Consider the following 14,518-nt stretch of genomic DNA (forward strand, 5'->3'; position numbering starts at 1 on the left):
CAGCGTCCACCGTCGACCGGGCCGCCGGGCCGGGCCCCGCGCGACTGTGCACCGGCGGCCGGGCTGGCGCCGAGCCCGGAGCGGACCAGCGGCAGCGCGAGCGCTCCGGCCGCCGCCTCCCGGCTGACCCCGCGGTAAGAGCCGGGCCGGGCGCGGGCGGCGGGGGCGGCGAGGCCCGGGCGGGTGGAGGGCGAGGGCCGGTCCCCGCGGGCAGAGTCTTCGCGCGCCGAGTGGCACCCGCGCGGCCTCCCGGCACCAGGGCCGCGCCGGGGGCGCCGAGCGGACGCGCACCGGCCGGAGCGGGACCCGGGCAGCGCGGGGGCCGGGACGCCGCCGGGCGCCGAGGCGGCGCGGGCTTTCCCCGGGGCTGGCTTGCGCCGCGGGGCCTTCACCGGGGCGGGAACCGCTGCCGCCCGCGCGCACCCAGCCGACTCCGCGGGCGGGTGGGGATGGCAGCCCTGGTGAGCCCCCAGGGCCCGCGGCGGACGCTCCCTTCCTTTCCCTAGGGGACGGGGGGTCAGTAGGGGGGATGCCCCCGGGTCTGGTCGCCGCGACGCTGGGCAGGTGGAGAGGGAGGGGTTGTGGATGTCAGGAGCGCGCGTCTTCGAGAAAAGGGAAGAGCTGCAGGAGCTGACACCTTCTGTCCTCCGCCACCTCCGCCCCCGCACTCTCCTCCCCGGCAGCCGAGCCTCGCTGCGGGCGGCGGCGGCTCCTCTGTCCTCAGCTCACCTCCCCGGCGGACTCGGCTGCTGCCCGCCTGGTCCACGCCTCCGCCTCTCTCTCCTCCCTTCCTCCCCTCCCGCCTCCTGGGCCCTAGCAACTTTCCGGAGTGCCCGGCTGGGGCCGTGGAGGCGGGGGGAGAGGCGCCCACCCCCCCCGGCCCAGGGTGGCGCGGACAGAGCGGACGCCTGCGGGAGGTGCGGGCGCTGTCCCCGCCGCCCGGGTCCCACGGCCGCGCCGGGCGCTCCCGCAGCCGCGGGCTCCGAGCGGGCTTGGCCGGCGAGGGAGGGAGGGAGGGCCGGGCAGGCATCTGCTGCGGGCTGGAGCGCGGGGACGGGGCCAGCCTCGCCAGAGCCCTGCCAGCCGCTGTGAGTCATTTCCTTGGAATCCTACCTTTGGTGTTTATTTCCCTTAGAAGGAAACTTGTTTAAAAAAAAAAAAAAAGAAAAAAGAAAGAAAAGAAAGAAAGAGTAATAATAGCTCTTATTCTTCAGGAGAGGCGCACGGCTCGCGCACCGTGGAAAGACAACTTGCCTTTGTTCCCAGACACTTGGGGTGTTGTTTACTTTCTCCTGCGGCCGCCGGCCGGCAGGGCTCTGCTCCCTACGTGAGAAGGGGCTCAGGGGCCCAGGCACCGACCCCTTGGGGTGTGTCTGTGCCGGAGTCTCCCGGACGTGGTGCCTGCAGGGGGGTCGGTTCTCCAGACGTCGCGACCCTGGGCCTGGGATGGGGAGACCTGGCGCCAGGGCTCGGACACCCGGACACCTCATCTTCCCCCTCAGGCCCAGCACCGGCCCTTCTCGCCCTAGGACCTGACCTAAAGCTCCTGATCTCTCGAAGCTACAGCTGAGAAATGCACTTCTAGGGCAGACAGGTGTACTGCAGCGAGTGGCAGAAAAGCGACATCTGTCTATTCGGAAGGGTTGAAGGATTTTATTCCACCCATTCAGCCCCTTCCACCACCAGGAGCAGCAGCGGCAGCTGGACAAGCTGTTGGGATCTTGTTAAGGACAAGGAGGAGGTCGGGTTGGGGGTGGGGTGGGGTCTTGGTCCACCTGGGCAGCACATTTTAAGACTGGCAGCATTGAACATACCAGCCCTTCTCTGCGTTTCCGTGTGGGAATCAGATCTCTAACTGCTGTGATGCTTTTAATGTTCTCTAATTTCCAATGCTGGGGAGGGGGAGGGGGAGGCAAAGAATGACCAGGAGCCCCTCTTAGATTCAAGGTGCCGCTGAACCTGTAGCCACCCTGTTCTATGTGCCTACCTCTCCTATTAGCGTTATAATGGCTCTGAGGAAAAAACATGCGTAAGTCATCTGGAAAAACCAAATTGTATAGCAATGCCTGGTAACTTTACTATGAATATTTCCTGAAAAAGCATGACATTTTAGTCGTTAGCCTTTTGGGAATGCATGAGGTGTCATTCTGCTACGTCCAGGTGGGTGACAAAACTGACCTGCAGGAACCTGGGAATAAGAGGTTAGGACCTTTTTATTTTTTAAACCCATGTGTAGACAAAACACACTTTAACAACCTTCTTTTGAATCCACTCACCTCTGATGTTAAAAAATACAAATCTTACCATAAATGTACATCTTTGTGGTTATATCTAATAATAACAGCACATGAATTTGTGGATTTAAACTTCTGAACTCAGTAGCAGAATTACAATGTAAATCTCATCGTACAGAGAATAGTGACAGTTTGGATCTGCACGTATAATACAAATAGTCATGTGAAACATGAGCGCTTAGCACCGCACACTCCCAGTTCTTCCTGAACATTGAACTTGCCTTCTTAATTTGTTAACATCCTGGTGTAAATTCTAAATAGGCTTCCTAGGAAGACTCCATTGCAGAATCTTCTCCCAGCCCCCAAATAATCCAAAGTCACTCATATTTTATTCAGACTTACATAAATCACTTATGGAAGGAATTCAGCTTCTCCAGCATATTTGTGTGTACAGGTTTCCAGTTCAAAAAAGAAAAAACTTACAGAAATTAGATTTCACGAAGAAAAGAGCCAAGATAAGACAACTATGCCGTGTTTCAAGTTCAAATGTGTAACTGATAGAATTTCATGTGTTGGAGTCAATACTAACAAGTAGAAACGCTGAAATCCTTAACCAAAAAAGCTACAACAATAAGTTATTAATATGTAAACAAACTCTTAGGAACATAAAACAGCACAGGGCCCATATAATGTCCTATTAAACAAAGGTAATTGCTTCTAGGGGCCTACAAATTCTTTCTTAAGAGGAGTGGATTTGTCAACCCTCCTCTGGTTTTATGTAATAAAAGTTCAACAGACAAAAAGCTTGGGTCTTATTCCCAGAATCCAGCACAAAAGTGAATGTGAATTTCAAGCTGGAAACCACCACTGCTGTCAACGAGAAAGGGCTACTGACCGAGAAAAAGCTATATAACTCGCGTGCTCCTGGAATAGCATTTACTGAAACAACTGTCTTTTATCATAGGTTAAGAAATTAGACCATTTATGAGAGTCTCCCAGGGAATCTGTCATCGTGAGGCTTGATAGCTTGTTTGGTTGCCGAGTTTGAGGGGTGATAGAACAGCTTCGTTTGTTAAATCAGGGTAGCCCTAAATTTTTTGATGACTCAAGAGCAAAATAAATGGTATGTCCCACTATTGCCTTTTAGAGAATTAATCAAACACCTCTTTTTTTCTTCTTCTAATAACGTTTACTAAGTCCTTGCTGCTGCTTCTTTGCAGGGAGGACAGTGTAAAAGAGAAGTGGTAGGTCATTTAGCAGCCCAAATCATTTGGGTCCTCCTTCCAGCCACTGACGTGGACACTTCCCCCTGTCTGTCAGAAGGCCTTGCTTCATTGTTCAGTGAGGTTGGGACAGAATTTAGGATCTCCAAGAGAAGCCCGAACAAAGAATGGAGTCCTGGCTGCCAAGAGCCGCTCTGTTAGCCAGAGGACATTGTCTCTTCAGTGAAGCTATTTCCCCTTCCCCTGGTGTTTTTCCTTCTGTTACCTGGAAGTGGACCCTCCGTATAACATGTAGGTAATCACAGTCTCCTAGACAGCAGGAGATTCACCCTTTCCCCAAAACATTACAAGCTGTATAATTTGGAGAAGGAAAACGTGAAGTAGACCTTTGGCGTATGTTTGAAAGACAATCAGTCTTCAGAAAGCAGACCTGACATCACTCCTTGTGACAGTTCTTTAAATGGCAAAGTGGGATAGTGGAGGTTCAGGTCTTGTAAAGGAATTGGCAGCTAATAAAGGTGCTGAGGCCTCTCTGCCTTCACCACTGATCTCTGGCCCTTAGGTCTTTTTGCTTTAGTATCAAATTCTTTTCCCCCTTGAACTCACTCTTCACCCTGCCTCGAGCCTTACTCAGGACCAAGTGGAGACACTGAGCCCCCCTGGAAGTGGCCTGGTCCACCTGAGTTAAGCAGGGGCCCAGCGCTGCATCACAGAGCAGAGAGGCTCCCAGTCTCCCCGCAGGCCCCAGGCAGGGGCGCAAACTGGAGAGGAGGGCAGTGGTGTGGTGCCTCCTGGAAAGTTCTGCCTTGTGTCTGGGCCTCACCGAGGAAAGAGTTGCCGGCTGCCTCTGGCCCTGAAGCCCTGGCTCCTGTTTAATATTCTGCCTGCTCCGTTGATGTTGTGCTTGGCTCCTGTGGGGCTGCAACTCCCGGCTTGAAACTGGAGCCAATTTTCTGTCTTCATCTCACAGTGTTTTGACTGGAGGCAGATCCAGTTCAGGCCGATCAGGGCTGGTGGAAACAACTACCAAGTGTGTCTCTGTCTGCTTCGTTTTGGGAAAAGAAAGTGGAGGGAGCCCCGGAATGTTGTAGAGGAGCTGGCCCAGCCACACAGACCAAACCTGAGCGCATCAGTAGGGACTAATGGTGGAGATTTCTGCCTCCCCACCCTTTCCTTTTGATTGATTAGCGGATTTCATCAAAGGAGACTCTCTGGGGACTGACTAGAAAATTGATTTTGCCTTATTAATAGAAAGGAAGCGCAAGGGTCCGGGACTTGCCTCTTAGGGGTACATTTTGTGCGGGAAGGTCAGGGGGAAAGGAAAATGTGTTAGGAGGCAAAGCAGCTGTCTCAAAGAGGGCTGAGGGGAATCTGAGAACAATAAGAAACGGGATTTTAAAGATCCGCCCATGAAATGCAGATTGCCGAACACAGAGGCTGAGCTAATAGCAGCAAGAGAGTTTGCTGAGGTTTTCTTTGAAAAAATAATCAAATGTTTCAGGGTGAAGGGGAGGACTGAGAAGTAAAAGTTTCCCAAAGCGAAGGAATGAAAATGCCAAGGCCATTCCCTGGCTTATTCTTGATTAGGGCTGTTTTCTTTCTTTCTTTCTTTTTTCTTTTCTCTTTTTTTTCCTTTTTCCTTTTTCTTTCTTTCTTTCTTTTTTTTTTTTTTTAGATCTGAGGCTGTCAGAGATGACTCTGGTTCTGTCCATGAATAGATTCTGCGAGCCCATTGTCTCAGAAGGAGCTGCTGAAATTGCTGGGTACCAGACACTATGGGAGGCTGACAGCTACGGAGGCCCAAGCCCCCCTGGGCCAGCACAGGCTCCTCTGCAGGGAGACCGGGGAGCCGGTCCCCCACTGGCAGGTACTGCCCTTGACCTTCCCCTGCTGCCCTCTGCAGCTCAGCTGCCAGACTAGTGGGCGGGGGTGGTGTCTGGGGCGCCCTTCTGAGCTGAGAGAGCTCATGTTCCAGGGACTTCCCAGGCTGCCTGTACACCTCTCATAAGTGAGCCCAGGGCTCCTGGGAGGGGACCAGACGTGATACTCAAGTTGCATTCAGACCTGAGGCTACGCAAGCTGCTGCTGCGTGTATAAGTCATGCACCTATATTTTTAAAAGAACCAAACCAGATTTTGGAACTCTTGAGTTTGGGTTTTGGTTTTTCACCCTGTAGCACTGCATGGCTCTCTCAGAGCTACACAAGTCCTGGTGAGCTTGACAATGAAATCTTTATCCCATGAGACATAAAGGAATCTACACTTTGGGCCAGAAGCTGTGTGTCTCTTCTTTTTATTAAGCACACAACTGGCTTTCATATTCAGGGGGAAAATTTTTGAAATCTAGATATATGTTCTTCCTGATTCTTTATTCTTGTATTTTAAGGTAAGTTCCTTGGGTTTTTGTGTAGTACCCCTTAAAAAAAAAAAAACTATAATGTAAAATAAGTACTCTTTGAAGTTTGTTTTGGATTAAAAGCTCTGTTCTTTAAAATTTAAACCCTACTTTTATTCATGGCTGACATACTACGTTTTTGAGAGGAAAAAGGACTTTGGATAGCCCAAATTTTACTTTTAAATTAAAATTTTTTTAATTTCATATATTGAAAGAAAGAAAAATTATAACTCTAATATGCAGGTAGTCATTTGCTTCCTTACCTACAGCCAATAACATTTTAAAGTTATTTGGTTGTTAGTGCTGACAGTTAAAGATGTATACATTTGAGCAGTGGTGTTATGTTATCATGGATTTAATTAAACACTTTGAACAAATACTGTTCTTTCCTTTTATGAATTTTGCTGTTTGTGCATACAGTTAAGATTCTGAGTATTTAGTAAATGCTGAAACAGATCATTTTCCTTTATAATTACCTCGAAATCCTTGCCTAGCCTGGGTCACAATTCTGTATGATAGCAACCATTAAGACAAATGTTTATTTTTAATCACCACATGTACAGACAGATACGTAGCCAACTTATCTTCTATAAGGAAATTAAAGGAAAGTATTTTGTTTGGAGAGTCTGGCAAACCGCATGTCATTTGTCATATCTGATTTATTACCACAGGATCACATTACAGGGGAATTTCAAATCCTATAACAACATCCAAGATCACATACTTTAAGAGGAAGTATGTGGAAGAAGAGGATTTTCACCCACCACTCAGCAGCTGTAGCCATAAAGTATGTTGTTTTAATAGTCATTCTTTTTATTAAGAGTTTAAGATACTTAGTAACAGTTGCTTGATCCATTTCCAGAAATTAAATTGTTCCACCCAAGCAGTGAAAATGAGCCACTTCTCAGCAGAGCCATATTAATCGTTGTCCCTTTTTTGGGTCCTGTGTTATTTTCACAAGGAATTGAGGAAAGAGCCAGCAGGAGCTCCTCTACCCAGAAATAACAAAATTACATAATCCAAGGAACATCTTTTTTACAAATGATTTGATTTTTCTTAAGTTGCATTAATGGTTATGAATGGTGTGTGCTTTCACGTGTGCACAGAAAAGCACTTGTTCTTTCCTGACATTCCCCTTCCCCAAGCTCTAGCTCCAGTGGCCAGTGCCACTTCTGTGGGTTCCCCAGGGCTTCTCAGGACCCTTTACAGGTGGACTCCCCATCTGTTGAAAGCATGCGTGGAAGTAGAAACATGTACTTGTACACTGGCTGCATATGTTTACTTTGTTAAAATATGTAATTCATTCCCAAGAAAAGACCACAGCTAACTCTTTTGCATACATAAGAAGAAGTAGGAAACTGGCCACTAAGCTTTTCAAATACCATTTCTTTTCTTTATGGTTATCCTCCTTTAAAAACTAGCTACAGATTTAATCGAGGGAGAGTATAACCCCAGGGCTTCTGGGTGGCCCCGGTTAAGCGTCTGACTCTTGATTTTGGCTTCAGGTCATGATCTCACGGTTCCATAAAGTTCAAGTTTGAGCCCCACTTCAGGCTTCGAGCTTATAGTGCAGAGCCTGCTTAGGGTTTTCTCTCTCTGCCCCTCCCCTGCTCGCTCACTCGAAATAAGTGCATGAACTTAAAAATAAGAAAAGGGAGGGTATAAGCCAAAGCATAGTTGTCTGAAACATGGAGAGGATTTTTAATTTTTTGATGCACTTCCTCTCTGTCTCCTCTTACCCCATCTCCCCACCACCCCACAAGCTTATCCTTCAAGGTGTTGGCTTTGGCCTTGCTCATAATGACCTGGGCATGCATTGGTAGGTGCTGAGCTTTTCTCTGAATGTATAGTTCCTGCCTTTGATCCTGAGCTGGCTTTGTTCATAGCTCCTCAGGTCATGCTAAAGTTCCTTTTTTTTTTTTTTATGGCCTGGAAGAGGTGGCCCCCAGGACACAAGCTGTTTATTTGTTTTTGTGTTATGGTTGCAGCGAATTTCTAGTTGCCTCTGTACCAATCATCACATGGTGATGGTAGCACACTGCTCAGAAGTGAGTCTTTCTCATTTCTTCCTTGCATCTCTTCTCCTGCCTGGCTCCAGAAGGAAGCCTACTTTGGCCCTTCAACTGACAGATCTTTTCAGGGGAAAGGCTGTTGTCCCTCGTTCAAGCAAAGATAATTCCAAGTGTTAAACCCACAGGGACAGCCCTGAAAGCAGTTCTCATGCTCCTGGCCAGGGTTTGAAGTATACTTATTATGACCTGCATTTTGCCATCTTTCAAAAGACATTTATTCCCATGTAATGTATGAGTATATGTGTGCGCGTATTCCCATGTAATGTATGAGTATATGTGTGCGCGTATGCATGTGTTTGTATACACTCACATAAGAGCACAAGTGTCTTAAGGGTACAGCTTGATGGATTTCACATAGTGAACATACCCATGTAACTAGCACCCAGATCAAGAAACAACATAGCCAGCAACTAAGAACCTCTCTTCGTGCCTCTTGTTACTACTTTTCTGCCCCCCCCACCCCCGCCCCCGCCCCGAGAAACTGCTCTCCTGATTTTTAGCAGTGTAGATTTGTGTGTTTCAGCATCTCCCTCACGGGGCCATATAAGAGCGAACAACCTGACCTCCCCCTGCTGAGGTCTCCATTGTGACTGGATTCCCAGGTGCTTGACCACACCAGGGATTCAGGAATGGGGGCGCGGGGAGACATTAGTAACACCAGGGACGGCATCCCTAAATGAGTTTGGGAGAAACAGGAGCCCAGTATTCCCAGATCCAGAGACTACCAAGAAAGAAATGTACTGTGATGACATTTTCCTGTAGCCCATGACCTAAGTTTTCTCTTCCTTTTTTGACTTTTAGACCATCTCAATTTTTGAGGAACGAGCCCACATCCTTTATATGTCATTAGAAAAGCTAAAGTTTATCGATGATCCTGAGGTATACCTGCGAAGATCTGTCCTTATAAACAATTTGATGAAAAGGATCCATGGAGAAATCATCATGCAGAGTAACTGGTGCTTTCCTGCCTGCTCTTTCAATGGCACCTCTGCTCAAGAGTGGTTCATGGCTCAAGACTGTCCCTACCGAAAACGACCACGGATGGCCAAAGAGGAGTGTGAAAAATTTCATGCCTGCTGCTTTTACCAAGAATGTGGTGGTCACTACCTAAATGTACCCCTTTCTGTCCATGCTAGCGTTGGAAGTGCCTCCACCACTGTCCCCTCTTCCTCCTCATCCTCCTCTTCCTCTCCCCCTCTACCTTTACCGAGTTGTTCCCACCAGGTGGATTTTGACGTAGGCAGCACACCTATTTACAAGGGTGATGGCCAGATACCTGCCAATGAAATCTTTGTTACTAATGTCAGGTCGCTAGGCGTTCAGGAAAAGGCCACCTTAAGTGATGAGAAAGCAAATCATGACACCAACAGGGATGGTGGCCCCATAAGCCATGAACCTGTGGGAAATGACCTGGCTTTTGAGTGCAAAGGCCAATTTTATGATTATTTTGAGACTGCATATAATGAAAAAAGCAATGTGAGCGAGTCTTGGAAAAAATCCTTAAGGAAAAAGGAGCCTTCACCAAGTAACAAACTGTGCTGCAGCAAAGGGAGTAAAATATGAGCCATCTTTTCACCGAAACTCTGAAGCATGCACAGCATGATCAATTAGCTCTCATAAATTTTATTTTGAATGGATTTTATAGTTTTGTACAACTGATAAAATTATGCCATGAACATGCCGTGTCGTTTTAATGCCTGGAGAGCAGATTGCATAAAACATCTGTATAGTAGGCATCAGCGAGCTACTTATAAATGTGGTGATTTTGCCCAAAAACCAGCTGACTTAATGCTTAAAAGTAGACCTTAGTTTTCTTATGGAAAAGGTCAGTAGATTAGCCTGAGGGCAGTGTGCCCTTGTGATCTTTCCATTACCCCCAAGGAATCTGTCACTAGCTAAGAAACTTCCAACATGTTCGCCAACTAATTAGGTAGTTATTTGGTAAGCAAACCAAAACAACCAGCAAAAGATGCCTGCTTCTACGTGACTATTTTTTTTCTGAATAAAAGACTGAAGACAGGGAGCTAGATGAAGTGGCCTCGTGGTGCCGTTAAGTATTTATATTTAACAGTCTTGCGTGACAGATGAAAAGAGGATGGAACATAATGAAACACCAGTCTTGGGGTGGCAATCAACAGTATGTGTAGAGGGGTGATCCCTGCAAGTTCCTGGCTTGCCTGTGATGGGTGATTCGGCTGTTAAAGAGAGGTGTTATACAGGGCGATTTTTGGTGCCTTACTTTATCTTAATTTTTGCCAATGTGCAAATTAAGGATAAATCAAGAGTTACAGCAGGGATTTAACAAACAGGAAAAAAAATACACAGGGTGGATCAATATCGTTTGGAAACCGTTAACTTCGAAACTATTGCGTTCAACTTTTGATTCAACATCTCTATCCTTTGTTTTTGATGCCCAATTGCTTTTGGATTTGGCATTTTTAGAAAGGGATGGGGGCAACAATAGAGCTGTTAGAAGCCAGCACTAAGCTGCTTGAGCTTTTTCTATGGCAACGGTCTGTTGCTGGGGTTTGGGTTTTTTGGGTTTTGGGTTGTTTAGTTTTGTTTTGTTTTCTTGTCCAATGAAGTTCATGAACCAGTGGCATGCATTATACTTTAATCTGTTTTGCATCATTTCACTCGTTTAGATTATGAAAGCATGTGGTTTTTTATATATGACTTTTGCTGTTGATTAAGAAGCACAATGTTAATAAATGATGTGGTGATCAATAAGGTTTTATCTTAAAGAATGTAAAGATTTTAGTTTTTGGAAAGTTATTTTGGAGAAATGGGACTCAGCTGGCAATAGCTACCATGTATTTGGTCAACATGTTTCTCAGTGATTTCTTTAATTTGTACGTTTGCAAGAGCGTGTTCAGAGTGCCCCTCTGACCGTCTGCCCTTCTCCAGCCAACTTCTTCCACACTGTATTGCAGTTTCCAAGGTTGCTAATTGACTTGGGCCTCCTTAAACAATACTTCACAGGAATCAAATGCCAAATGGAGGAAATAAGTACGTCCTCCCAGTTTCTCCAAGATAAAGCTTTTTTATTATTGCTATTAATATTAAATATAGGTCTCATTCATACAGTGTATGAGTAGGATCATTTGGACAATGTCCACAAGGACCAATTTTTAAAACATGTTCTTGTGTTATGGCTAAATAGTCTAGTAATGTTTTGTCCTTTATTTTCAATATTTGATAAACATTTGATGTTGAAAACTTAGATGATAGATGCTTGTATATGACTGTGTTGTTGTAATAAAGTGAGGTTTTCTTGATATATATTTATTAAAATGATCAAAATTCATTAAGATTTTGTTATTTTAATAATCCTCAGCAGTGTTTCTCTTTTCCATTGCTCTTTCTCTTTTAAAAAACTCTAAATAGTCTAGTGGACAGTGGCCATGCAGGTGTCTTCAAAATGAAAGACTACTTTAAGAGGTCAATTGGACAGGTATTTTAGAATGATGCTAGTTTGTAAGTTTAGATTCCTGTGGATTAAGAGGACAGTGTTTTTTTTTTTTTAATTTTTTTTAACGTTTATTTATTTTTGAGACAGAGAGAGACAGAGCATGAACAGGGGAGGGTCAGAGAGAGAGGGAGACACAGAATCTGAAACAGGCTCCAGGCTCTGAGCGGTCAGCCCAGAGCCTGACGCGGGGCTCGAACTCATGGACCGCAAGATCATGACCTGAGCCAAAGTCGGATGCTTAACCGACTGAGCCACCCTGGCGCCCCAAGGGGACAGTGTTAATAAATGATGTGGTTGGTTGTCAAGGCTTCATCTTAAAGAATCTAAACATTTTCCATTTTTGCAAAGTTTCTGATAAAAACATAGCATAATGTAAACCCTGAGTAAATCCTAGCTGATTTCCATTATAAAATGCCAAATTGTCAAAAAGATGACTCGTGTCAATGGTTGAAACCGCCATAGATCATTGCTAGTGTTACTCCATACGACTCTGTATTAATGTTATTCTTCGAGGCTAATATTTCATTTGGTAAGAGAAGGCTAGTTGAAAGCTAATTAATTTGTCGAACATAGCATTCTTACTCTGTCCTACATCATAGAGATTTAAATATGAAAGAAATAACATCCTTTTGCTTTTTAAAATCCCCCAGCATTATTAATGTTTCTCTTGATGGCCAAAGCTATAAAATGACTGAGTTGGTGATTTCCCACAGCACTCACCTGAGCTGGGGTTCAGGCTTCCACTCTGTAGAACCCACCAGAGCTTCTCTGCTGGAAGATCGGTGCCTTTCAATTCAGCAGCATTAAAATTTGTAATTTTTAGTCATCAAGTTTTTGTTTCTAGGATATTTCCAGCATACCAAAAGACCTGCTTTCTCTTTCTCCTGCCTCCCAAAAAAACTCCTACTAAACACCCATCGGAATAAAAATGTTCCTTTCGTTGGTATGAGAGCATTAGGGCCTCCTGTGTGCCTGGATTGCCATGTCTACTCAGAAGATACTCAGATTTTTCCAGAGTGGCCAAGACAGGTAAATCTAGGGACTGGGTTCTATAGCTGCATCCTCAGAGACTGGTAAAGCTAAGACACTCTTCACCCCACACACTGTGTCTGTTCACCTGGAAGGAGCACCTTTTCTCATTGCTGTGCTTTGCTTTAAGGAAAACCCGATAGGGCAAGATTCTGGACTTTTAAAAGTTAAATGAAGGGAAATACTCACTTAAGAAAATGACCCAACTCCCCCAAGAATGCCATTAATTGCTACTCCCTGAGGCATCTAGGTGCATCTCGTTAACCAAATCATTCACCTTTGCCTCTGGTCGTTCCTCTCTAAAAGTGGAGCGGAAGCCCTTTAAAAGAGCAAAGATACCGTAGTCTTCCTAGCTTCCGCTCTCAAAAATCCTATTATTCTGTGCTTCACCTTGAAGGGGTCCCAAGGACAGGATTACAGCAGCCAGGATGTGGGAGGAAGGTAGAAACACTCAAAAACTTGAGGAAGTGACTGTCTGCTGACCAATTAGTAATTAGGGTCAAGCATCTTTGGCACGATCTTTTAAGACAGTGGTGATTTAGAACATTTTGTTTCGTAAATGGTGAAGCCAGCGAATGAACATTTAGTTTTGGAGATCATAGTTAACTCCATCAAAGCAAGGCTACCCACCCCTCCAATCATGAACTTGTATTACAGCTCTACTGAATGCCTTCCTTTCTGTGTATCTAGAGAAGAGCTGGGAACAACTTGGCAGCAGACATGGGCGTTAAGAGATGTCAACCTCACAATAAACATCAGACAAGGATATAAGGATTCGTATGCAACGCAGCTCAGGCTTTTATATTCCTCAAACAAATTGTGAGCAGAAAACGTTTTTGAAAATAATTAGTTGTTCAAATCCATTTTCTGTGACAGCCCCTGAAGTTTGAAGCCACTTCATTTCTACTGAAGGTTATCCATGCCAATTTTGCTAGGCCTTTTCAAAAACAGGGAGTCAGCAGGCCATGAACAGTGATGGTTTAAATGAGATGCAGAACTGTCCCAGGAAGAGGGGAAGGAAATCAATAGTTCGGTAACAAAAGAGACAATGTATGATTTCTAGGAATTCACATTAAGATTGCTGTGTTTTGATTGTGGTTTAAAATAAAATGCATTCAGGATCTTGCAAGTTACTACTCACTGCCTCCATTCCTCTCCTAGAGTGTGTAAGCAAGGTAGATTATCTCCACATGGCTAAAACTTCTCCATTGGATGTGAGAGCTACATGACCAAGGGTGAAACAGTTACCAGTTGAGAGATTGTTTCCAGCCCTGTGTACATGCCATATTTCAGCTGGGGGAATTCACTTAGGAAAAGCACTTGCAAAGATGTAAGTTATGAACACTTGAATCTCGCATCCTGCCATAAAGTGCATCAGCAAGTGAGTTTAATAAAACATGCTGTTTAAAATAGTCTGTAATTTCCTGTTTCTGCGTTTTCCTTCAGTATGTGTGACAAGCTGAGGAACCATGACTACACGAAGGGCATTTACACAAGCTCGTCTGGTGGTGTTTGCAAACCATTGCCACGAGCTTCATCTTCTTTGGTAAACAATTCTCTGGTGGGCTGTCTATGATTGTTGGTTTTTTTCCTTGGTGTTGGTCCAATTTGTTAATTCTGAAAATGCAAACTACTTATTCATAGCCTGGAAACACCTGCTTTTGACCGCAGTGAAACTGATAGAACGTATGGAGATGAATTAGTCATTTCTCATGAAAGTACCCACGTTTTTCTCAACCCCATTTTTATAACTGTTCCCTTGATTTAAAATTATAAAATCTTACAAAATGCCAGATCTTGGGAGATAGAACACACATAGAAAAGAACTTGCAGAGACGGAAGTTGTGATCTTGCCTCTTGCCAAGATGCCAAGACAATGGACAAAGCAAAATTTGGGAGAGGCCCAATCCACGCGAAGGCCTGTACTGCCCAGACTGGCTTGGCTTTCAGCAAGCACTCCCTTCATCCAGGTCATTCCATGGCAGCAGCTGGATTCAAACATCAGGCATGTGATGCTCCCTGCCCCCTGATACTAGCCTGGGGTACTTCTAGACACAGTGTTTTTTCTGCAGATGTTTTCTGAGGTGACTGCAA

The 14,518-nt window shown here is 45.5% G+C and overlaps 1 protein-coding gene across 2 annotated transcripts; it reads left to right on the forward strand.

Moving 5' to 3' along the window:
- Positions 1-5,149: 5,149 nt before the first annotated feature.
- On the forward strand, positions 5,150-13,195 carry SERTAD4 (SERTA domain containing 4). Of its 2 annotated transcripts, none has more exons than XM_047076486.1 (3): positions 5,150-5,324; positions 6,523-6,638; positions 13,115-13,195. In XM_047076486.1, the coding sequence occupies exons 1-3, from the start codon at positions 5,150-5,152 to the stop codon at positions 13,193-13,195; spliced, it is 372 nt and encodes a 123-aa protein (XP_046932442.1). The 2 variants fall into 2 exon arrangements, with proteins under 2 accessions (XP_046932442.1, XP_046932441.1); XM_047076485.1 differs by lacking the exon at positions 13,115-13,195 and adding an exon at positions 8,725-10,032.
- Positions 13,196-14,518: the final 1,323 nt, after the last annotated feature.

This window comes from Lynx rufus, unplaced genomic scaffold (genome assembly GCF_022079265.1).
Source record: "Lynx rufus isolate CCGP_SWC_20201006 ecotype Redwood Valley unplaced genomic scaffold, mLynRuf1.p SCAF_15, whole genome shotgun sequence".
NCBI lineage: Eukaryota > Metazoa > Chordata > Mammalia > Carnivora > Felidae > Lynx > Lynx rufus.